The 24,629-nt window shown below is 34.8% G+C and overlaps 3 protein-coding genes across 3 annotated transcripts; 1 reads left to right on the plus strand and 2 right to left on the minus strand.

Moving 5' to 3' along the window:
- Nucleotides 1–3,546: 3,546 nt before the first annotated feature.
- On the minus strand, nt 3,547–7,035 carry LOC109338310 (peroxisome biogenesis protein 16). Its single transcript, XM_019575516.1, has 8 exons — nt 6,736–7,035; nt 5,806–5,863; nt 5,272–5,488; nt 4,878–5,176; nt 4,508–4,776; nt 4,283–4,350; nt 4,109–4,170; nt 3,547–3,982 (listed from the first exon to the last, which is right to left on the minus strand). The coding sequence occupies exons 1-8, from the start codon at nt 6,802–6,804 to the stop codon at nt 3,921–3,923; spliced, it is 1,104 nt and encodes a 367-aa protein (XP_019431061.1). The 5' UTR covers nt 6,805–7,035; the 3' UTR covers nt 3,547–3,920.
- Nucleotides 7,036–7,146: 111 nt separating this feature from the next.
- On the plus strand, nt 7,147–9,068 carry LOC109338311 (ubiquitin-related modifier 1 homolog 2-like). The gene is made up of 4 exons (XM_019575518.1): nt 7,147–7,247; nt 7,925–8,000; nt 8,095–8,177; nt 8,736–9,068. Exons 1-4 carry the CDS (start codon nt 7,225–7,227, stop codon nt 8,851–8,853), a joined length of 300 nt encoding a protein of 99 aa, XP_019431063.1. The 5' UTR covers nt 7,147–7,224; the 3' UTR covers nt 8,854–9,068.
- Nucleotides 9,069–10,142: 1,074 nt separating this feature from the next.
- Nucleotides 10,143–22,856, minus strand: LOC109338312 (ATPase ASNA1 homolog). The gene is made up of 7 exons (XM_019575519.1): nt 22,398–22,856; nt 21,176–21,294; nt 19,191–19,341; nt 12,967–13,077; nt 11,480–11,618; nt 11,286–11,401; nt 10,143–10,381 (listed from the first exon to the last, which is right to left on the minus strand). Exons 1-7 carry the CDS (start codon nt 22,656–22,658, stop codon nt 10,220–10,222), a joined length of 1,059 nt encoding a protein of 352 aa, XP_019431064.1. The 5' UTR covers nt 22,659–22,856; the 3' UTR covers nt 10,143–10,219.
- Nucleotides 22,857–24,629: the final 1,773 nt, after the last annotated feature.

Consider the following 24,629-nt stretch of genomic DNA (forward strand, 5'->3'; position numbering starts at 1 on the left):
CTAGATTGGGTGTGAAGTGTATTTACACTAAGGAAAGACCATGACTCAGATGATTGATCCTGGTGCCCAGAATTGACAAACTTATACAAGTACCTTTATTCTTGTGCCTATTTAGGGCAAGGTTTCTGACTGTGATGTCGTGATTAGAGCGATGCCCAAAAAAAGGATTATATGATACCATGCAGTGAGGACGTCTGACTTTAAGAGGCTTGGCCATGTGGTCGTCCAGGGTGATTCAGCGATGGTTCGTAGTGGTAGGGATGTTATTCCTCTATTTACGTGTTGACGTAAGATCGGGTCCCACATGAAGCATTCCTTTATGAGATGTCTTAGGTTGGGCCGATCATATAAATAATAATTAAAATATTTAATCGGCTAACCTCGATAAGTGTGCATACTCATTATGGATAATGAAGTAGTGGAGAGGAAATTTACAGGAGATGAACAAGCCCCGAGATATTGAGAGGGACGACGATGGCGGTGGTTCGTCAGCAAAGTCTTGAGGGTGAGTCTAGGTGAGACGAGTCCCTTGTATTCCTGGATGAGGTATTCTGTTGGATCGGAGAGTTCACAGCGCAAACTAGACGATCTCTGACAACCCCTCTTTGCAATTAGGATCAATGAGAGGGATGCCTAGAAATTGTTTGATACGACACCGTCCTGAAATGGACAGTTCTTCGAAACAGATCGATCTTATATCCTTGCGAGGAATAATTTTGGTGCGTTCAAATCGGCTTGTTATGGGACTTGTACTCTTGGTTATTTCCGAATAGTATATTGGGAGGATATTGGTGAAAAGATGGATGAAACAAGCATACCATTCATACATTGAGATTGTGGACTTTGATCCTCATAATCTGATATTATAACATCATTCATGAGTGTGCATTTTTATATGTAATGTATATATTGTGTTTATTATGTTTGTCTGTCTGGATGTGATATTTCGTGTAATTCAATACCGTCAATGAGTAATATTCATTAGATTTTTTACTCCCTTTTCTTTCTATTTGTCTTCTATTCGCATTTTGTTCAGATGGATCATTCTGCTAGGATTCTGAGTTACCACTTTTCGATGTCCCAGGAGGGGGCATGGAGGATTGAGGGAAACGGTTATACCTACACAGGCCCTTGTGCTTTTTTATTAGTGTACATGTGTAGGGTATTTATTTTGCGTGTAGTTTTATTTGGGCGACAATAAGGATTCCGCCTTACTTCGTACCAACATTTCATGATATTCTAATGAAGTATGATTCAAAGTTACATTGAGTTATATTTTTATTACCTTTAGGTAATGGTGTTTTTTATTTTCCACATTGTATGTCACTTAAAGTGATGTTCCGAAAATGAAACGAATATAAGAAAATTAATTTTATATGGCATCATTATTAAAAAAAGTACCCATTTTTGAACAAGATTTTTTGGAGTAATTTTTGGGGCGTTACATAACCAGTATCGTAATATATGATCATCATATTTAATTTTTGTTGGAAGATCCTTTGTATGCTCATTATCAACATCATCATTGTAAACTAGTACAAACTAAATTTGGTTATGTGAAGTTCTCTATGATAAGTAATTATGTTGTCTTTTAGTTTTGTAGTAAAAACTATTATTCTTTATTATATTTTTGTTGTAAAACTTAAATATAATTAAATATAGAACTAAGAAAGGAAAAATGAAATCTATATGGTTTAACGTTTCTTTTAATTTGATTTGATACACTACTTTGTTATTGCACATAAAAGGACATTATGCAAAATATGAGGAATAATATAATGATTCACTTTATAAAATTATTATAAATTATAAATATTTATGTTATAGACTTTACTTTATTTTCTCTTCAAAGTTCATAACATCAATAGTTATTATATACTTTTTATTATAAGCTTATAGTATTATTATGTTATAAAACAATTTTCACCTAAGGTTGATTACTAAGCCAAAGTTCCCAAAAAATAAAAAGAGAAGATAGTCAAAGCCCGACCTGGTAACCTCGGCCCGACCTCGATGTTAATATAGTCTAGTCAGTCTAAGTTAGATAGCCCAAATTCAATAAATAGTACCAAATATGGTACCCATACCCTATGAGTACTTTGGCAGGCCAGCCCGATGCCCATTTTAACATGTCTATTCCAAAGGCATCATTTGATGCACCTTACCCTGATCCCATGGAGTCAAACTTCTATTCATTACTGAAGATGACAGTTAGGTAAAAATATATAAAAAAAAGTCAAAAAGATAATGATACTTTTATCCCTTTAACTTACATTGAGATTACATCTTTACTCTTAAAAATACACTAAAAAACCAATTTATGCTATCCAGTAATGAAGAGGAGTTTGACTCGACCTCGTGGGACCCAACCCACTCTTTCGATCCAACTCTTCCTTTACCATCAACAGCCCGATGTGAGCTACGACCAAGACACCAATAAGTCCATAGGCTTGTTGGTTCGTAAGAGATTATTATATAGTTTACATCATTAATCCAACAAAGTAATAATTTCTCCTTGCAAATAGTTGTGGACCCTGCTCTATGAAGCATGTGACCCACCATTATCACACTCCCAATCTCTCACCCATGTTGCATTTGTTGGTCTTGGACTCTTGGGTCCCTAAAATGGCAAAATGGGTATTGACCTAAACCATTGTCTAAATTGGTTCCCACTTTTTTCTTCCTACTAGCTTCTGGATGGAGACTTTTGTTGGTGTGTTCCAGGTCCCTTTTCCTGCACCTTATGGTGTAGGGTACCTCACTCTTCCTCCTCCCACAAAGTGTTTATCTTTTTATACTTTTCTCTTCTCATTTTTTCCCTAGAAGATTTGTTCATGAGTTATTGTCCTACCAACTTTTGCCTACTAGCTATCGCTAACAACATAGTTCAATATCTACCCATTATGCAACTAGTACATTATCCACCACATAATTCATTTATTTATTTTTCTTATGTTGTAGTAAAAAAGCATGACCCAACATGCATTTGCCCACACACTGAAAGAAAAGTTAGTTAAGTAGGTAGTCAATTGCAGATAGCAGTCGATAACACAAGCAGGAAAAAATATAAGTAAAGAGAAGAGAAAAAACAAAAAGAAGTTTACAGAAAGAAAGGAAGGTCTTGGGCAAGACTCTTCAGTTTTTTTTCTCCTGAAAGAGTCATGTCTTTTCATATCTTTTTAAAAGGGAAGGAGATATTTTGGCATCTTTTTAGAAAGGGAGGATTGTTTATAAAATAACCCTAAAAAACCAATGTATGTATTAAAAGTAAGGGCAAAAACGATGCCGTTTCGACACTGGGAAGGCCAGCAATGTCTGCGGCCACCGCTATCGCGTGCAATCGACTTCCTAGGCAGTTAATAGTTAAGTTGAATCAGAATGCACATTGTTGAGCTCAAGAATCAAATAATAACATGCCAATTTATGCTCAGAACCACTAGTGTAATGCAATTTAATCTAGCCCATGCCTTTGTCTAGGAGTAGAATAAAACAACAAATTTTTTAATTGGTATGCATCATCAATGATATTTTGATAAATGGTTTCTCTTTATTAATTATTAAAATAAAACAAAAACAGATGTCAAGATATAAGTGGATGCCAGTGTACTTTTACACTGAGACTGCATCATTTATCCTAGTGATCCTACTTTAATTCAATAACATAATATCCCATTTTATAGCCATTTGTAGTTGGACCTATCCTTCCAAACAATTTGTCCTACACCAATCTCTCAGATTGTTAATCAAAAGAAATTTTCAAGCTTCCCATGATTTTTACCTTTCAATCAAAAATAGCAGCAGATTTATATCTCCTCATCATTTGAAAAATGTGGAACATGAAATAGTATGGATGGGAGCATTGTAAGAATGTCTTCCCACAAATCTGGGAGGGCAGTAATGTGTTTCTTCTGGATTTTATATCATGATCCTGACATGTAAGTGTATCGAGTTTGAGCTCCGATTATAAGCTCAACAATTTTTGCTGCAAAATCAACCGAAAAACGGATACCAGACACTGAAATTAGTATACCAAATGAAGTGATGACAAGATGGTAGATGCTAAGGCAAAAATAGGGAAACAAAGGAAATGAATAAATCTTAATCATACCTGCAAGAAATCCTACGATAGGTAAAGGTTCCAAAACTTTCTCCGTGCTTTCAAGCCTTCGCCTAAAAAAATTGAGAGAGAACTTTTAGGATCAATTTCTCCCTCCTATTTAGAAGGATCACACTGAAAGTTTTCAGAAAGAAAAAGGAAAGCAAGAATAAAAAGAGAGGATACCTAGTATACTTGCTGAAAAATGGATCTCTCATTAGGTAAAGTACAAATAACAGCTTCCGTCGTTTAACCTGAAGCAAAACAATTTCAGCAGCAACTCTTTAATGGGTTGAACATTACTAGCAAATACGAAATGCAGTTTCAATAGCAAAGGTTTAGTATAGAAGGCCATTAGGCCCAGTGCATTTTATGTCTATATGGTATGGCTTTGAAGTCTAAAACTCAAACCTCATCATTTTCTAGGGCAGAAAGATGAAAATTTTGCTCATTCCCATCAGCCACGGATGTTGTAACGAGTGAATGAATACTGTTCGCTATAAAGTCAATAGCCAGTGAAATAGACCAAGGGGTCCATGACCGTACACCATATTTTCGAATGAATAAAACATAAATAAGTGGTCTACTAATAAATAGAACTTCTCCGATCAAAAAGAGAGCCCCATGAAGACCCCTTTTGGACAATATGCTGGAAAGTGTTGGTTTCTCTACCCTTGAAACTGCAAGAATGCAGTGGCCAACAAGTATTAGTTGAATTTCACACACATTATAATCAATTAAACTACTTTCTACTGCTAAAAATATCTTCAAGAATGATTACCCGGAGGCTCCATAATTGCTTGTTGGTGATGAAGCCTATGTATCCACATTGGATCTGACACCGTCCTGGCTTTTTCTCCAAATGTGCTTAAAGCAGACAGTGCCCTTCCTTCCAGATTCCACGGGTTTGGACCACGATTGTTTTTCATATAATCAGAACCATCATACCCATCAGGCTTTAAGCCTGTTTGATGCTGTGAACTGAAACTATCCGAATGTGTCTCATCATTATATGTCTCCCCTCCATGAAGCAGCATCTTATATCCACTCTTCCAAAACAAAGATAACCGAACCAGAAACCTGAGTTAGAGTGATTGAAGATAATGAGAAAACTGGAAGACAGGCAGAGGATAAAAAAGGAAGCGAAATATGCTAAATTACAGTATGATGCTTACTTGGTTCCTTCAGTAATAGCAAGGAAATTCCATTTCTTATCATCGCCATAGTAATGTTGTGCTACAACTTCAACTAACGTTTCCAAATCCTTTAATGCAGATAAGCATAATGGATAAGGAAATGAATATTGCTCAGTAGAGCCTGTATTATTTCGGGTAGGAGTTGTATCAATTATATGTTCATTGACAGCTGTGATAATTCCAAGAATAGTAGTCACTGCACAAAATTGTTGATTTGATAAGTAAGCTAGCAATTTCTATATCATAGGCATAATCGGACGAAGATTAATTAAAAAAGAGAATGCAATATGAATCAGCTCAACTTAAAGAAAATGTAGAATTGTAGATATGTGTGACTTTCGGAATTTGCAACACTTGGAATTTAGGAAGGCATAAGGTTCTGTAGAGTAAACTTATTTCTATTTTCCAGCTAGCATTTTCAAGATCAACAATCATTCTAAATAGAAGGTCCTAAATTTTTCTAGTGCATTGACATTATTTTCCTTGCCATTTTGTTCTTGAAGTGAGAAAAACCTGCTTCTGGTCCAATATCTGATTCAGAAAACCGCTCCGGAAGAAGCCATGTCAATCCCTGTCCACATTTTCAATCCCCCAGTAAGATAACAATCAATGTATGAACACTCAATATATAACAAAAAACTACATTTCAAAACATTATCCTTCACAGACTTGGACAACAGAGAGTAACAACTAAATCAAAAAATTATTAGTGAAGCATCACAAGATGGGCTATGGAAATTATGGAATATAATAATACTAGATTCTTACATTATGCCGTCATTCAATCCATGTAGCCGACCCCACCTAGTAGGATAAACGCTTGGTTGTTGTAACGATACTAGATTCTATTGTTTGGGTTGTTTATAATAAAACAGAATAGAATGAAATGGAACCAACTCACTCCTCATCCATTCCATCATAAAATATTCCAAAAAATAGCCTCATAACTTTGTTCCATTCTATTTTATTTCATTCTATTCATTCCACACATCATTAAATATCCATTATCCAAACCTAAATGAAACAATAACCAAATTATAAACAGCAAAACTAGCATCAAAATCACCACTTTCCCCCAGATTAACTGTACTTATGTGCAACCAGTAACAACTAACACCACAAAAACTTTACTTTACTCAAAGATTTAACATTTGCTGATGGATTTGTAACAATAGAGTGATAAATGATTATATCTAAAAAAATTATAAATAATAAACAATATCCTAAATTATAATCCATAACGGTATACCAACAAGGCATTAGTCCAGTGGTGAAAGGCCATGCTAGATCCTATAGTGATAAAAAAAGTCAAGGGTTCAATTCTTACTTGTTGGGAGCGGCGGCCAACCACCCCGAAAGGTATTACTTCCTTACCCAAAAGAGGGAATAAATACCCTTGATAGTACGAAAAAAATAATCCATAACGGTATAGCATAAACTTACATTTGCCAAAGACTCCAAGGAGTGCACATACTCTTTGTTCTGCCTGACCCATCTCTTGTAAGCTTCCATAGCTTCACTGAATAAAAAAATAAGCACCAAATTCAACCCTTGTACAAAATTTGCAAGTGTTGGAACCGACCCAGTTGGCCAAAGATGCAAACTTTCGACTCAATTTTCGTGAATTGAAGTTAGGGAACCCCAATAGAGAGAAGAGAAATGAATTAGGTGTCACTTAAAGATGAATGAGTTAAGGATCTGATGTTGACCGTTGATTTCAACGATGTTATGGTTATTGCACGGTTCGATGAGAATGTGCTTAAAACTAAAAAGAAATAGATGGACCAGATTAAAGCCTTGTTTTTGATCGCGTGGTTAATAGGTTGTGGTAAATATAATAATGAATAGAGTGGTGTATGAATAAAAATAGAGTGGCTTTGACAGTTGAAATTTTCTCTCTAAAAAGGGTTTTGGAAAAGAACATTATTAAACATGCAGTTAACACTTGAGTTCGGGTGAGTTTATGTTATGCTTATATGTGATGTTTTTTAGCATTCAGATTTTTGGTTTTTAAAAAAAAATATAATTACTAAAAATATAAAAAAAAATTAGTTTTTGGAGTGTCTTATAGCTGAGAATGATGGAATGGGGTTTTGGTTTTCATGTTTTTCAATTTCAATCTGAAAATTATCATCGGTGAATTTTAAGCATCTCACCTCATATAGATGTTTATTTTATTCATCATATGTATTACTTGATTTTAGAGATCGATCTTTCTATTATGTCGTTCAATCCATGTAGCCGACCTTGTGAGAGATAAAGGTTTCATTGTTGTGGTATGTGCTACATGGTCTCTCATATTATCTGATTTCTTTCTCTTGCTTTACATGGAATGTTCTCTGGTTCTGTTTATTATGAGTTATAGTATATACTATTATATAGTATTTGGGTCATAATTGTCCAATGCTTCGTGCATCAGTAGTTAATTTCCATAGAGTTTTGTTTGGAAAACTTTCTGATGATCCAGATAAAAAGAGAATTGTGTAGAATATACTGATGACAGTAACAACTGAAAAATTCACAACAGAAAGAGAAAAAGAATATTTCTCTAATAGAATATTTCTGAGGTTAGAGCCTTCATTTTTTTTGTCTGGTTTGTCAAAATGGCTGAAATATTCATGTTTCTACACAGAGGGGGATTGGAGCTTCTTTGTGACTCAAAGAAGATTCATAATGTCAATGTCGAACAACAAAACGGAGAAGACAAGGTAGCATATGACTTCAAAAAATATTGAACTATGATATATTTGGAATGTTCTTTTATGTTTGACATTCTTATAAAACTCTCTTTGTACTTCTCAGTTAACTATGAAAGATTTGCTTTCTTGGGCGAGGACCAACTTGATTAAAGAGAGGCCTGAAATGTTCATGAAAGGAGATACTGTGTAAGTTTGATCACACAAATACATCTGGACTATGCATTGATGTTAACTAGCGAATTCCTCATTAACCGCGATAAGAAATTATCTGGCAAACAAGATAAATTGAGGGAAAAAGGAGTTTATGTTTAAGCAGTTTATCTGATAAGTTGATTAATTTAAGATTAGTTATAAGTTATAATCAGTGTTGTTTTAAATTGCACTCACGGTTGTTGTTATTGTGATTGCGATCATTACAGCCATTGTGATGCGGAATGCAGCAGTTGCAGTATGCATTGTTCTGTGATTAAAAAAATATTTTTAATTTCAATGTGGTTCAATACGGCCAGATGCAACCATATGTGGTTGTGTTGTGGCCCAGTGTGGCCACATCACTATGATTTGGTGTCACAATGCAATTGCACTAGTTACCACAACTGCAATATTGTGGCCGTATCATGTGATGTGGTCCACGATTTGAATCACCGGTTATAACAGAAGTGCCATCAACATATAATCTGAAGTGTTATCATTTTATTTGTGCTGAACAGTTTTAATATTTTGGTTGTGTGGTTTATCTTGCAGGAGGCCTGGAGTTCTTGTCCTTGTGAATGACTGTGATTGGGAGCTAAGTGGTCAGTTGAGTACATCACTAGAAGAGAAAGATGTTGTGGTTTTTATATCAACCTTGCATGGTGGATAGTATGTGTTGGTGATCATATACTTTGATAAATAGCTTCATAAACACAGTTGTTAAAGTCATTAGTGAATTATAATGAGTAAAATTTGGCAATCAAATGGGAGAATTAACTTACATGGCCTTGTATACCATATGCTGATTGAAACTGTCTGTACTTTCACTGATATCAAATTTCAGTTCTACTTTTTTGGTTTTTGGCAAGGATATGCAACTTGTCTCACCTTAACTAAAATTTGTTGTTCTGTTCCAAAAAACATGGATGAGGCATATTTTTTAGGGAACATACAAGTGCATGAGTCTCCTACTTAGTGGAATCCAGGGAGCCTCTTCATTTAAGAGGGTATAAGACTACATATATTTATTTTATCCTCTCAAACTATACTAGATCAGAGTCTTGTGTAACACCTTGATCCCTAGATATTTGGAATATACAAATTAGTTCCCAAAACTTTTAGGTCAAATTAGTTATTTTTAGAACAAATTTTTTGGGAGTATATTAGAAACCTGAAATCTTTAAGGGTCTAATTTAAACTTAAGTTTTCAAAAACCAAATTGATATACATAAATATTTTGAAGGATTAAATTGGATAAGGTATTAGTTTTAAGCATATCACTTGTCTCTTAGTTTTAACCATAACACCGACTGTCTTAGTTTTAACCATAGCAATTGTCTCTTAGTTTTACTCTTCTTAATATATGGTTCCATCAAATATCTTGCCACACATTCTATGTTTACTCCCTCTTATATTTACGTGAGCCAAAATTCTAAAAAAGCAGCTATTCTTCTTTCCATTCCCATAAATTATAAATCCATAATTGCACATTAACTCACAATATTGAAGTCTCATATAACTCGCACCTTGACTCAGTATAAGTTTATAACTCATGCCCATCTTCATTATCAGACAAAAGAAATCTCATATTACTCACATTAACTAGTATTATTATAATACATTTTTAATTTTTCTCTTTCGTTCATTGATATCAATAAATTATTTCCACAATTTATTTGAAACCAACTTTTTCCTATCCTCATTATGAAGAATTCTTAAAGCTAGTTGGATGTAAATTTGAATATAGGCATTATTTCTATGCAGAATAGTGAGCAACAATTGTTATAAGCGAGTCTTGCTTATCAGTGCCCTTAAAAATATTGACAAAAGATAAATTAATATATAAAAAATTATTGAAAAAATCCCACTTACATCTTTTAATGCAAAATACTTCACCTTCCAACACAATCTCTTTTTTAATCCTTAACACTCCATTAGGAAGTTAAGCATATGCAAAAAACTACACCTATTGCATCATTGCCTTAGGCTTTCAAGTAATAAACTTAAAAAAGTGATTATTCATGAATGGAGGTTCATCAAGCCTTGACTCTCTTCAATTCTTCTTCAGCCTCTTTTAACTGCTGCTTTAGTGCTGATACTCTATGCTCTAACCGCTCTACTTGGTCTCTACTACACAAGGGTTCATATGGTGTCTTAAAATGCCTTGAAAATGATTTCAGAGCTTCAACCCCAGTTACCTATCAAACAAGCAAAGAATAATAACTGGTGAATTTCGACACTTGCAAGGTTTCCATGTTTTTCACAAATAATCATGAAGTTTATTTTACCATCTCTAGTTCATCACAAACATGAAATTTTGTGATTGTGTGTGGTTGGATCATGGATGAGTGGGCATGCAAGAAAATATAAGAGCAAAAAAGAATGTATTGGAGGTGAAAGTAAGAGTACACATATTGAAGAAAATATATTGGATCTGCGCCTAAGATGGTTTGAACATGTGAAGAAGATTAATAGAAGTCTAAGTTAGAAGAGTTGATATGATCGAGAATGGCCCCATAATTATAGATGGGGAGGCTATGAAAATTCTATGTGAAACAATTGAGAAGAACTTATGGGTAAGTTTGAAAGAGGATATAGACAAGTTATTTGAGCTTACGAGAATGAACCCAAATCCTCCGTGCCAAAAAATTTCTATACCTCTATACCAACCAAATAGGATTTTGCCTAGTAATAAATAGCACACATCATTTAATTTCTCATTAATTGCCATACTAACACAAATAGGTATTTGGAAAAACATCATTGGGCTGGTATAGAGAGATAGAAAAATCTGGCATAGAGGATCTGGATTCTATGAGAATAGCTTATGAATATATGTTTGACATACCTGTAAGATCTTTTTATAGCTTATTTCAAAAAGATGATTGAACAAGTGCTTAATAAATTGTTTATCCAAATGTGTCCTGATGTCCTAAATAGCCTATTAGAGGATTTGGTTTATGATAGAGCATTGACATCGTTTGATCCATATAGCGGAACCTACCTACTGGTAGAAGGCTTTACTAGTTGTTTATGTTGTTGCATATATAGTACATATGTATGGATCTGCTATGTACCATTATCAAGAATACAACAACTTACCTCTTCTGGGAGCAATGGCAGCTTGGTAATATGAAAGTCATCATACAACATGTAAAACTGGTCCAGATACTTCTGTTGCATTTTCATTCTAGCTTTAAGTAACTTGGATTCAACATCTACAAGGATAAACAGACAATATTTATAAGATAAGACAAACAAAAAATATAAAGAAAACAACATGGTAAGCACACTACCTTCATCATCAAAGAGTACTTGATTAATGATGATATTGTGTGTATCAATCTCAAACTTTGTAAGTTCCTGAACCAATCTCTCAGTTTCATAAAGTGAAAGGAATTCCGGTATGCAAACACAGACAAAGGTTGTCATGTCCTGTGAATAAAGAAATCATACCAATTTGGTTATTTTAAGGAGACTGGCACCTAAGTTTTGGTAACTAACACAATAGAGCTATAAAACCATCAGCATGAATAAACGTGCATAATTCAGAGACAGTAGCTAAGACATCTTAGTGGATCAGACTATATTATTAGATGAATGATATGATATATGAAAATGGAAACATTACAACTTCAAATAATAAAAATAACATTTCATACTTACCCAGTCAGGGTTTTAAGTTACCGTTAATGTGATTGCGGATTACCGTTGTGATTGCGGATTACCGTTGTTGTAACGCATATTGCAGTGGTTGCAGCGTGAAATCATAGTGTTTTCAATGAAGTGCAAAAAATATATATTAAATATTGTAACTCAATATATTTTTTATTTATAATTTTGTACAGATTTTGATTTGATTCTTTGTTAACACTTTGTACAATCTTAATTTTCAATTTAAATTAGGTTTAGAATAAAAAAATGAAACTGTGATCATAGAGAAGCTAGAAACTTAAAATTATAATAGTTCAAGCATGTCTCAGATATTATATTAACAAGAACCAAATTTCCGTCATCTAATTTTCCCACCCTTTCTTAATGTTTCCTAATTTTTCGATTTCCTCTTTTTGTGCCAAATATTCCCACTCACTCTTCATGGTTTCCTCAATTATTCACAATTAGTTTCCTGTTGAGATATTTAGTTTCCTACTGGATATTCCTAAATACATACTCAGATCCACTTTGTTATCCTCAATCACTTATTCTTTTTTCTCCATGAATCTCAATCACACTGCAATTGCGGGCGATTGTGGTGCCATCAGCAACCGCAATGTTGTGGCCGCATAAGGTGTTGCAGATTTTTTTTTGAAACAGAGAGATCCTAATCATGCTATTCAAGATTAATGTCAATAATGTGTCAACAGAACATTGAGATGTGAAGTTTTCAATGTGACAGTTTATTTTTTCTAGAAAAAAAATGTATTCATTGACAATGTAAGAGTTTTTACATTGTCAATGCATTATCCACCACTCATATTTAATTATAATTGACTTTTAAATATAAGTAATACAAATTAATGGTGGATAATATACTGACTGTGCATAATCTTTTTACTGACAATGTATAGATATTAAACTCTAATTTCCCCCTAACATTTAGAGCATAACTTTCAAGGTTTCTAACCATTAACGTCAATTGCTTCTTTCGTTCATTCATATAAAAGGCTGTGAATTTAAGTATAACAAAAAAAGTAAAAATAAAAGGACACAGATCAATAATTTGCAAGAATATCTGATTCACAATCTAATGAAGAATAAACTAGAAATTAAATGCAATTCTTACCGGATTCTTAAATTGCTTATTAACTTGTTCGATGACATCCTTCATGCTTTCTAGCCTCCCAACAATTGCATCTTCACCAAAATCATCACCCATGCCAAACATGCGAGTCATCTGCAAAGATTGTTCAAAAAAGTTAAGTTTTCAATTACACCATATATGGTAAAACAAACAAATACTTTCTCATTACTGTCTGGAGTTAGGTGATAGAACAGTTTATTGGCAATATTGAATAAAGCAGTGCTGTATGCATACACCACTTTAATATGAGTGCATTTTAGCTGAACCCAATATATTATTTCCTTTTCTGTTTTAGTTAGTTTGTAACTAACTTAACTGCTTTCTTCTTTTAGCTTCTCTTTTCTAGTTTGTATAAATTGTGAAAAGATAAAGAAAAGATCTTGAAAGTGTATATACTTCAAGTCTTTTATTAAGCATACTTCAATATCATACAATGAGATAGCTTGTCCCTTTAAATAAAGGGAAAGCAAAATAGAACGGTAGTTACTGATCTTAACAACCTAACAACTAATTAGGCATGTGATAAATTGACATATTTTGCATGTGACAAATATGTCAATTTACTTAGCATAAGAATAATTAACTCTTAATCTCTAATATACCCCCTGAAACTGAGGGTAGTTGACTAACGATGCTGAGTCAACAACTCTGAGTTGCTTCCTTAGGGTTAGAAATTTACCAGTGGCCAAAGGCTTGGTGAGCACATCAGCTGTCTGAAATTCAGAAGGGATGTGTTTCACTTGAAGAGTCTTTGCCTGAATTCTATCTTTTACAAAAAAGAGATCAAGTTCTATGTGTTTTGTTCTACTGTGAAGAACATGATTGTGAGATATGCTCACTGTACTTAGGTTATCACATAGAATGAGAGGAACTTGATGAGGGATCTTGAGTTCAGAAAATAAGGATTCAACCCAAATCATTTCTTGAGCAGCAAGAGCAAAGCTCCTGCGTTCAGCTTCAGTGTTGGATCTAGAGATTATTTGTTGCTTCTTGGACCACCAAGTGACAATATTAGGCCCACCAAATAAACAAGCCCCTGATATGGACTTCCTGTCATCAAGATCAGTGGCCCAATCTGTATCACATAGAGCTGTTAGGGTGATAGGAAGAGAGGAATTAGAAACAACAGGTTTGAGATACAAGCCAAGATGAAGAGTTCCTTGTAGATATCTTGGGATCCTTTTGACAGCAACCCAATGTTGTTCCAGAGGATTGCTCATGAATTGGCACACTCTGTTGATACTATAAGCTAAGTCAGGTCTGGTGATTTTGGCATATTGAAGGACTCCAACAACTGACCTGTACATAGTAGGGTTATCAAAGACTTTGGACTCAGTTTTGTTCAGGCTGCAAGTGGTTGCCATAGGAGTGATGCTAGGTTTGGCAGATTCCATAGTGGCTTTTCTGAGTAGGTCTCTGATATATTTGGTTTGAGTGAGAAATAGAGTACCATCCTTGATGTGTTTTACCTCAATTCCCAGAAAATAGTCCAAATTTTCTAGTTTCTTGAGTGCAAAGGCAGTGCTGAGTTTGTCTACAAGAGCAGAGATTTTTGAGTTTGATGATCCAGTGATGATTATGTCATCAACATAGACTAAAACAAACAGTTGGTAGTTGCTGGTGAGAGAGATGAAAAGGGAATTGTCACATTTGTTGTTCTGAAGTCCCAACTGAAGTAGAGTGCTTTTGAATTTCTCAAACCATTGCCTAGGAGCTTGTTTGAGACCATATAAAGCCTTGTGTAATTTGCAAACAGTGGTCTTGTCACCATTATGAAAACTGGTAGGTTGAGTCATATACACCTCTTCATTAAGAGCACCATTTAGGAAGGCATTATTTATGTCTTTGAATGGACCAACCATAAGTGGCAGCTAGGGTGAGTAGTATTCTGATAGTGATGGGTTTGACTACAGGAAAAGAAAGTCTCATTGTAATCAATACCAGGAACCTGATGGAAGCCTTTTGCAACAAGCCTAGCTTTATACTTGTGGATTGATCCATCAGGATTTTCTTTAATCCTAAATACCCATTTGCATCCAATGGCCCTCTTATGTGGAGGTAAGGCACCTAGGGACCAAGTTCCCAACTTTAGCAGGGCATCATATTCTTCTTGCATTGCTCTTTTCCATACTGGACTAAGAAGGGCCTCTTTGGGAGTAGATGGTTCAGTGTGAGCAAGAAATAGGCTTGCAAGACTAGGTAGGATAGACTTATTGATGCCATCCTTGGATCTGGTTGTCATAGGATGAGACGGGAGAGATGCAGGAATTGGAGTGGATGAGGATGAACTGGATGCAATAGTTGAGGGTAAGTTAGGGGAAGGTGAAATAACAAAGTTATGGCTAGAGTGTGCAGAGTCAGTAGTAAGGTTAAGGTTGGGAGAGAAGGAAGGATCAGTTTGATTATATGAAGTTACTGATTCTGTAGGGTTTGTTGGTGCAAGGTTAATGTGAGAGGTATGGATGTGGTTAGGTGAATTGGTTAGAGAGAAGGATAGATGATCAGGGATGATGGTAGAACCAAGTTTGGGGCTGTTTTTGAAGGGAAAAGCAGATTCATCGAATTTAACATCTGTAGAGATGTATATTCTGCCATCCTTGGATAGGCACTAGTACCCTTTATGCATAGATGAATATCCTAAGAAGGTACATTCAGTGGACTTGTAGTCAAGCTTGTGAGAGTTGTATGGTCTGAGTAGAGGGAAACAAGCACATCCAAAAACTCTTAGAGTTGTATAGTTTGGAGCAGATCCAAATAGGTTGAAGAGGGGGGATTTATTGTTGAGGGTGGCAGAGGGGAATCTATTGATAAGAAACACAGCTGTAGTGAATGTATATTCCCAAAATGTTTGAGGTAGGCCAGCATGGGATAGTAAAGCTAGACCTGTTTCAACTATATGTCTGTGTTTTCTCTCCACTGTGCCTTGTTGGTGATGAGTATGGGGACAGGACAATCTGTGTATGATGCCTAGGTTGGAGAGGTAGGCAATGAATGGTCTGAATTCTCCCCTAGGTTGGAGAGGTAGACAATCTGTGTATGATGCCTTGTTGGTGATGAGTTTGAACAGCTTTGATGGTTTTGTTAAACTGAGTGAGGATCAGTTTGCTAAAATGTTTGAAGATGGTTAGAGTTTCAGATTTCTGTTCAGGTAAAAATATCCATTTGGCATCTACTATAGAGAGATAATATTTAAAACGAGACTTAGAGGCAACTGGTGAAGGACCCCATAAGTCTAGATAAAGCAAGTCAAAGGCATTAGAGTAAGAAGTGATGGAATTAGGAAAGTGAATTCTATGAGACTTGCCATAGCAGCATGCATTACAGAAATCAGAAAATCTTTTATTTGAATGATGAATATTACAAACTGAAAGGACAGTGTTTATAACAGATGTGTGTGCATGTCCTAATCGACAATGCCACAAAAATTGAGTAGAAAAATGTCTAGAACTAAGACTATTTAAAGTTGGAGACTTGAGCTGCCCAGTTGGAGTGGGAATGGAGGCACAACAGGCTGAATTTTTGGGGAATAGGCTTTGGAAAGCATAGAGACCCTCAGAAGTAAGGGACCCTTTGAGAAGAATGATATTAGAACCCTGTGATTTGACAAAACAGTCATTAGGATGAAACTCAAAATAGCTGTTGATATCTTTAGCAAATTGAGAGACACTAATTAGATTCTTAGTAATAGTAGGCACTAGAAGAAAATTATGTAAGGATAAAGACATATGAGGGTATAAAGGAGAGGGGAAAGTGGTGGTTCCACTGCAAGAAATAGGTTCTTTTGTGCCATTACCCATGTAGAGGTGTTCAGGACCAAATTTTTCTGCTGTTTGGTGAACTAGAGTAGGATCTGAGGTGATGTGGTTGGTGGCACCTGAATCTGGGAACCACAATGAGTGCTTGGTATCTGATTCTCCAGTGCTTACATTCATGGCATAGGGTGGGTAGGTACGTGTGTGAGGATGTTGAGACCCATGGAAGGTATAAGGAGGCACATGAGATCTAGGGTTAAGTATAGGAGATGGGTAGTAAGGATAGTATGGTGCAGGGGTAGTAGAATAATTTTGGCCAATATATTGAGTGGCAGGTTTGTAGGAGTTGTGGTCAGGTCTTGGTCCTCTGGATAAGGGAGTGTAGTTTTGTGTGTTGGTAAATTGAGATGTAGGGTAAGGGTAGGGATAGGCAGGGTAAGGATTGGGGATGTTGTAGGGGGCAAAGTAGCACTAAGCTATATCATGGCCAGGTCTGTTGCAGTGAGTGCAGAAGAAGCTGCTTCCAAACCCATTTGAGGATATGCTCCCTCTGTTGAATCTTGCCCCCTTGATCCATTGTTGAAAGAATTAGGGAATGAGTCATACCTATGGGTAGGAGGAGATGTTGTTGGTGGAAAGTTGGGATTGAAGTGTTGAGGATTTGATCCAGATTCAGTGGACTGATGTGATGTAGGTATAGTGGCAATGTTGGCAGACAGAGCATCAGAGACTGCTTTATGCTTGTTCTTGATGAGTCTTGACTCAAATGTCAAGAGGAATTGTTCAAGGTCGTTGATGGAAGGTGGGTTAATCTGGCTTTCAATTGCAATGATGACAGTTTGAAATTCCTCACCTAGTCCATCAAGGACATAGTCTATGTGCTCAACAATTGATATAGGTGTTCCTATAGATGCTAGAGAGTCAGTGATGGATTTGATTCTTGAAAAATATTCTGAGATGGTGTTGTTGCCTTGAGATATGTTGCGCAATTGTGCCCTAAGTTGTCTGCTTCTAGCTTTTGTGTGGACATTGCAGAAAGAGTGAAGTTCATCCCACAATTGAGAGGATGATGTGCAACCAATAACTCTGGTGTGTAGTGATGCAGATATGGAGTTGAGAATCCAAGCAAAAACAGTATGGTCATGCTCTTCCCAACTGAGATATGTGGGGTTAATTTGATGATGAGTGCAGTCAAAATCAGACAAGAATTTTGGTGGAATTTCAGTAGGGTGAATAAATCTGATGACCCTGTTTGACTTTAGGACAGAGACCATAAATTGGCTCCAAGTGAGATAGTTTTTCTCACCGAGTTTGGTAGAGGGAATAGGAAGTGACAGAGATGGAGAGACTGCTCAAATAGGAGGAGCAGATGTATGGGAAGGTGGTGGAGAGGAAGGATCTGTGGCAGTGGCCATAAGGGCGATTGATACCATGTGAAAAGATAAAGAAAATAGGAAGAAGGGATCTTGAAAGTGTATATACTTCAAGTCTTTTATTAAGCATACTTCAATATCATACAATGAGATAGCTTGTCCCTTTAAATAAAGGGAAAGCAAAACAGAATGAACTGATCAGTAACTACTTAAGGTAGTTACTGATCTTAACAACCTAACAACTAATTAGGCATGTGATAAATTGACATATTTTGCATGTGACAAATATGCCAATTTACTTGGCATAAGAATAACTAACTCTTAATTTCTAATATAAATAACTCTCTTGTATCTCATTTGAGCAATTTTGCTGAATCAATGATGAATTACATGAAAATTTAATACAGTTAACTTTTAAAAATAATGCAAATGTGAAGTTATAGCCAGAAGGACTGAAACTATTGATTTTTCATACAGAATGTGTTGAGAGTTGGAGTATTAAATGCAGACTTAGGTAACAATAGTTACAAAAGGAAGATACTCTATTTCCATTTTCAGAGATGACTCTTGGAGACCTATGATACCAAGACTGATTAGTAGTTTCTGCAATGCCAAAGTGGTCTTCTGATTTAATTCTAAAACGAAGGATGTCAGATATGCACATTTCCCATCTTAAAAAGCATGGTATCATTACACTTTAGGAACCATGATATAAAGCATCTTTATTTGTATGGATTATGGAATAAAATACATAGAAGGAAAAGAAATAAATTAGGGAATGAAAAGCTATTATGGGACATCGAAACTGATACAGCAAAATTTCCGAGTGAAATGAGGACTGCTCAGAGAACTTCATATTTATAAGAGAAAAAAATCTGATCGAAAATGAAGATGTTGATATTTAATAAGTCTTCTATATGTTAATAACAGATTCACCATTGCATTGATCCCAGATCGTAATAGGTTAAAATTCAACAAGAGAATTTGAATACAGTCTAAATACTGAAACTGAACCTAGTCGACCTCAAACTAGTAAAAAAGTCATGGGATGATGCAAGAGAAAGCAGTCTTAAGTTCATACCTGATTAAACAAACCACCAAATTTACTTTTCAAAGACATTATTTTCGCAAGACCCTTTTCTAAAACTGATGGGAATTGCAATAGTCTGAGTGTATGGCCAGTGGGAGCAGTATCAAATACTATAACAGAATAATCCATTGTTTGCACCAATCTGTACAAGTTAGAAAACACAATGAGGAATAGAAACAAAAGCTTAAGTTGAAAAGTGACATCTCTAACAAAATCTATCAAAATCCATTAATGGAAGCACCACAGACTCATTAACAGATGTCTAGATTAATCAAACATGTACCCTCAAAATCTATCAATGTGATTCTTGGTTGGGATGAAGAACAAGAATATTATTAGAAAGAATGAAAGAAGAATAAGAATTGAGATGTACAAAAGGTCCCACGGCCTTTCCCCAAAAGGTCCCACGACCTTTCCCCAAAAGGTCCCACGACCTTTCCCCTGATTCTACAATCAAAATTTACTTCCCAATTAACTCCCCTTCCTCCAAGAGACTAGTTCCTTATTTATAACTTAACTAACAAACTATTATAGAAAGCCTAACAAACTAACAGCTTAGGGATACTTTAGTAAATGTGTTACAATTAGGAAATCTCTAACTAGACTTACATATCTCCCCTTCTATACACATTTTTAATGCTAGGCTTAGGCCTAATCTTATCAGCATTCACCCCTGCTAGGCCATCAACAAGTATGAAGGTATCATAGATGTGGGGGGAAAGCAACCATATGCCTACATAAGTACATAATACTCTCATTTTAATTTTTTTCCTAACGGAATTGTGATAATTCGGCATTTGCTACACAGGATTTAGAAGGATTTCTCATAAACCTATGATGGGAATTTTCCAAATGGCCTATATGGTATGAGAATTGGATTCCCCCGTATTTTTACTTCGAACCGAAATCATGATTCGATAACAAGTGATAAACTTTTTGCCATCCCACAACCACCAACCAAAATTGCCACCGCAACACCAGCCCGATCACTGCAATAACAATTTTTGTGTCTCTTAGACCCTACTGGGGCCTAGGGGAACCCCACTAGTTGCTCAAGGATGGGGGAAGAGAAGGGAAGGAGAAGTTACATTTGGAAGAGGGTGGGGGGTTAGCAAATGTCCCAATGAAGTGAGCTAGGCTCAAGGGTCAAAGGCTAAGAATTTACTTTTAAATCCAAAGCAAAACCTCGATAGCAGGCAAAAGCAACTAACAAAATATTTTCTGCTCTTCGAAAATTTATCTTCACAAAATTACACAAATGACAAAATTGAAATTCAGAACATCTTAAGATATTTCCTTCTGCATGTCAGCCCTGGATAATGTAAGGATCAGGAAGAATAAGCTAAAAAACAACTTCAATCAGGATATTTACTAGATCATCGGTGTGGCAACCAAAGAGGGCAGCATAGCAGGTATCATAAGCACATTCTGACACTGGCAAGTATACACAGGAATTATGTAGTCAAACCAAACATGGTAATCTTTTTTACCTGAGTATCAACTTTCAGGATTCAAATTTCTTTAAAAAATCGTTTGTACAAGGATTTTTCAAAATTCCCATAACAAGCCCGCTATTAATGATTACATATAATCATTCAATGTCAAACATTTTTTACTTAAATGATTGAAAGGTTTTAAATTGAAGTTGTGGAAGTTGCAGTTATCTTGTGTTTACTGCATTTGCGGGATATTGCGATTGATGTGGCCATAATTACAAGTGCGATTGAGGAGACTCCAAAAACCACAATATTTCAACCACAATTGCGCTTACATATCGCAATTTAAAACCAGTCTAAAATGTCCTACAACCTTAAGCCAATAAAATTCTATTATTTGTCATGGGATCTTGAAGGCTCGTATGTCCTCATATGCCTCAACTAAATAAGTCTACTGTCACAAACATTACATGCCTCATAAACTTAAAAAGTTAAATGAAGAAAAATGTTCAACAAGATTTCGAGTCACGGTATCCTTACTTCAACATCTCAGCAAAACTCATAGCCTCGTCAATTCCAGGAATTGCACCAGCCAGCTCAGAGAACAAACTATCCATCCCATCAGCCATTTCCTCGTGTTCAACAGTCGGATCCACCTCCTACAAAGGATGAGACAAGTTAAATAAAATCCTAATAATAGGGTTCTCATATTCTTCATGTCATCATGTGGCATCAAATTAATTGGTCTTGGACCATAAAGCGTGAAAATTGACAAAATGGGCATGATCATACTCATCAAAAAGGCCTAATTAGAATAAAAAATAAGAATTTAAATAACAATGGCATGAAAATTGACAGCATGAACATGCTCAAATTCATTAAAAAAGCATACTCATGAATAAAAAATAAAAAATAAAAACTAAAAACAAAAACATGAAAATCGATAGCTTGGGCATGCTCGAATTCATCAATTCCTACATAATGGGGTTCTCATATTCTTCTCATAGCATCAAATTAACCGGTTATGGACCAAAGAGCATGAAAATTAACAACATGTGTATGCTTAAATTCATCAATTCCTATCTGTTGTGGTACTCATATTCTTCACATAGCATAAAATTAGTTGGTTTTGAACAACAACAAAACTGAAAATTGACAACAAGGGCATGCTCAAATTCATCAAAAAAACATAATTATGCAACAACCAAAAAGCAAAAATCTACCGACAAGAGGTGTTGGTCTAGTGGTGTAAAGTCCCGCTAGATCCCTAGGTTGACCAAAAGGTCAGAGGTTCAATTCCTACGAACCATACTTGTTGGGATGGGTACTCAGACACCCCGACAGGGATTAGTTCATTACTCAAAAGGGTGAGGGATACCCTTGGTGGTACAAAAAACAAAAATCTATCTTTTTTAAATTAAAGACGTGGCATGCTCAATTCGTCAAGAAGGTATAAATACAACAAAAAATAAGCCATAATTCGACTAGGTAGGGTCGGCTACATGGATTGAATGATATCGTAATGTTCTAGGATAAATTGTTTGTATATGTTAATCTTTCCTAATCCTTTCCTCTATGATTTTTCTTAGCCTCCCTCTTCATCCAGGAATAATTGAAAATAAAAGCATAAAAATTGACAACATGGGCATGCTTAAATCCATAAAAAACCATAATTGTGAATAAAAAACTAAAAACAAAAACATGAAAATTGAGAACATAGGCATGCTCAAATTCAACAACAACAAAAATAAATAATTGGTACCATGGCATAGAGATTGGAGAAGCCATTGACCAAAGTGGGGGTTTTGGTGAAGCGTTGTTGAAAAGCATCACTGAGATTATGAGCAGGGTCAGTGGAGATGATAAGAACAGAGCTTCGAACAGTGGCGAGAAGAATAGAGAGAATGGAACTGCAAGTGGTTTTTCCAACACCACCTTTGCCTCCAACGAAAACCCATTTCAGAGACTCTTGTTCTAGAATGTTCTGCAATGTTCCTTCAGGTAACTCTCCTTCATCTGCCATGGCTACACACCCTTCTCTCTTTCCCTCTGATTTTTTATGAATCAATGAATCTGAAGAAGAAGAAGAAGACACAAAACCACACTTGTGGATTTGTAATAGGATTTCGGTAGAACAAAGCAAAGTTAACCTTAGAATTTGAGTACAAATCTAAATCCAAAATCGGGATTTCACCTAATCTGTTAAATCTCTTTTAGAAAGAAAAAAAATTGGTTTTTCTAAGTTTTTGATATGCTTAATTAATAATGTTTTCTTGGCCTTTTGAAAATTGGATCCACTTTGTTTTGCTGGAGTAGAATATATTTACTTATATTTATACAATTTATTTATTTTTTGTTTTGGATTTAATTAGATCAATTTTTTTTATTTTTTTTTACTCATGCACATTGATTCGCATCTTAATTCTAATGTAGGGTTACCAGTACTTACCCCAATATCACATGTTCTCTTCTATAAAATTGTGTCACTTTTTAAGTCAATGATTTATAGTGGGATAAAAAAATAATTAATAAAATTAAATTTTTAACTTAAATAATTTTTTTCAACTAATCACAATGAATAGCTAGGCAAAATATGTGCTTCCACTTTATGACTAGTTCATTTCAGAGGTGATTTTTTATGTAATTTATGATACATTGTGTAACTACTATTATTATTATTATTATTATTATTATTAGCGTGTTGACAGGCACTACCGTGCTTGCCAACCCGCTTTCCTATTGTTCGCAATGTGTATTTTGTATGTTATAAATGTCAAATATAGTATTTTGTACAAAATATTGTAATTTGCAATTGAGTTTATTCGATTTGTTTAATTACTAATTTTTTTAAATTGAACAATCAAATAATTGAGTGACTCGCAATTATTTTTGTAGGTCAAGTTTATGATTAAGGCGAAGTCAATGAAATAAATTTTATGAGGTTTAGAACGTAATGTGTAAGGTTGTCATGAAATGTTTTTCAACTACATAAATGAAAAATAAAGTAATTATGTAATGTGTCAACCCGCATTTCTATTGCTTGATGGTTAAGTTTTCAATATTTACATGTTATAACACTACTTGAATTCTTAAAGAAGAAAAAGTTGGATTATAATTTGTATTTGAAGAACTTATTCATATCACTACAATAAAATCAAATAAAGTCACGCAATTATGTTCTAAACTTAAGAAAAACAACAAAGTTCATAATATAAAATAAATTTACCTAATATGTAATGTTTAAATCAGTAAAATAAAGTTATCAGATTTAGAATATAATTTGTAAGGTCGGCATGAAATGTTTTCCAACTGCATTATTACATTCTGTAATAATGATTGCACAAATTAATTAATTACTTAGCGTGTTGGCAGATACTGTCGTGTGTGTGAACCCACATTCTCATTACTTAGTACTAAGTTCTCAATATTTACATGTTATAAACACTACTTGAATTCTTAAAGAAGAAAAGTTTGATTTTAATTTATATTTGAAGAACTTATTCATATCACTACAATAAAGTCACGCAATCATGTTGTGAACTTAAGAAAAGCAACGAAGTTCAGAATATAAAATTAGTAGCCAAGCAAATTCAACACAAAGAAAAGACTGCTAACATTTATCATAATAATAATTTTCTCACTAATTCAAAATATTTCCACCTGCAAAGTCAAATCCTATGATTTTGCCTGTCATTGATGTTGCATAAATCTTCTCTTGTTTCTAAATATATTTTTGTTCTTTAACTTGAGATTATAATCATCTATGGAAATGTGTCACATTTCTTCATCTCCTAATGATAAATACTAATAAACATATACCTATAAGAAGTTGCAACAATTGAATACGCTTAAGTTAAAACTAAACAATTGATGAAAATAACATATATGAATTTTTTTAGTGAGTGAGAAGGACATTATAATAGTGATAAATGTTAGTGGTATTTCCGTTATGTTATATTTTCGTTAGCATAAGACTTGTTAACATGTGTACTTA

Source organism: Lupinus angustifolius, unplaced genomic scaffold (assembly GCF_001865875.1).
Source record: "Lupinus angustifolius cultivar Tanjil unplaced genomic scaffold, LupAngTanjil_v1.0 Scaffold_21_162, whole genome shotgun sequence".
In the NCBI taxonomy this organism is placed as follows: Eukaryota; Viridiplantae; Streptophyta; class Magnoliopsida; order Fabales; family Fabaceae; genus Lupinus; species Lupinus angustifolius.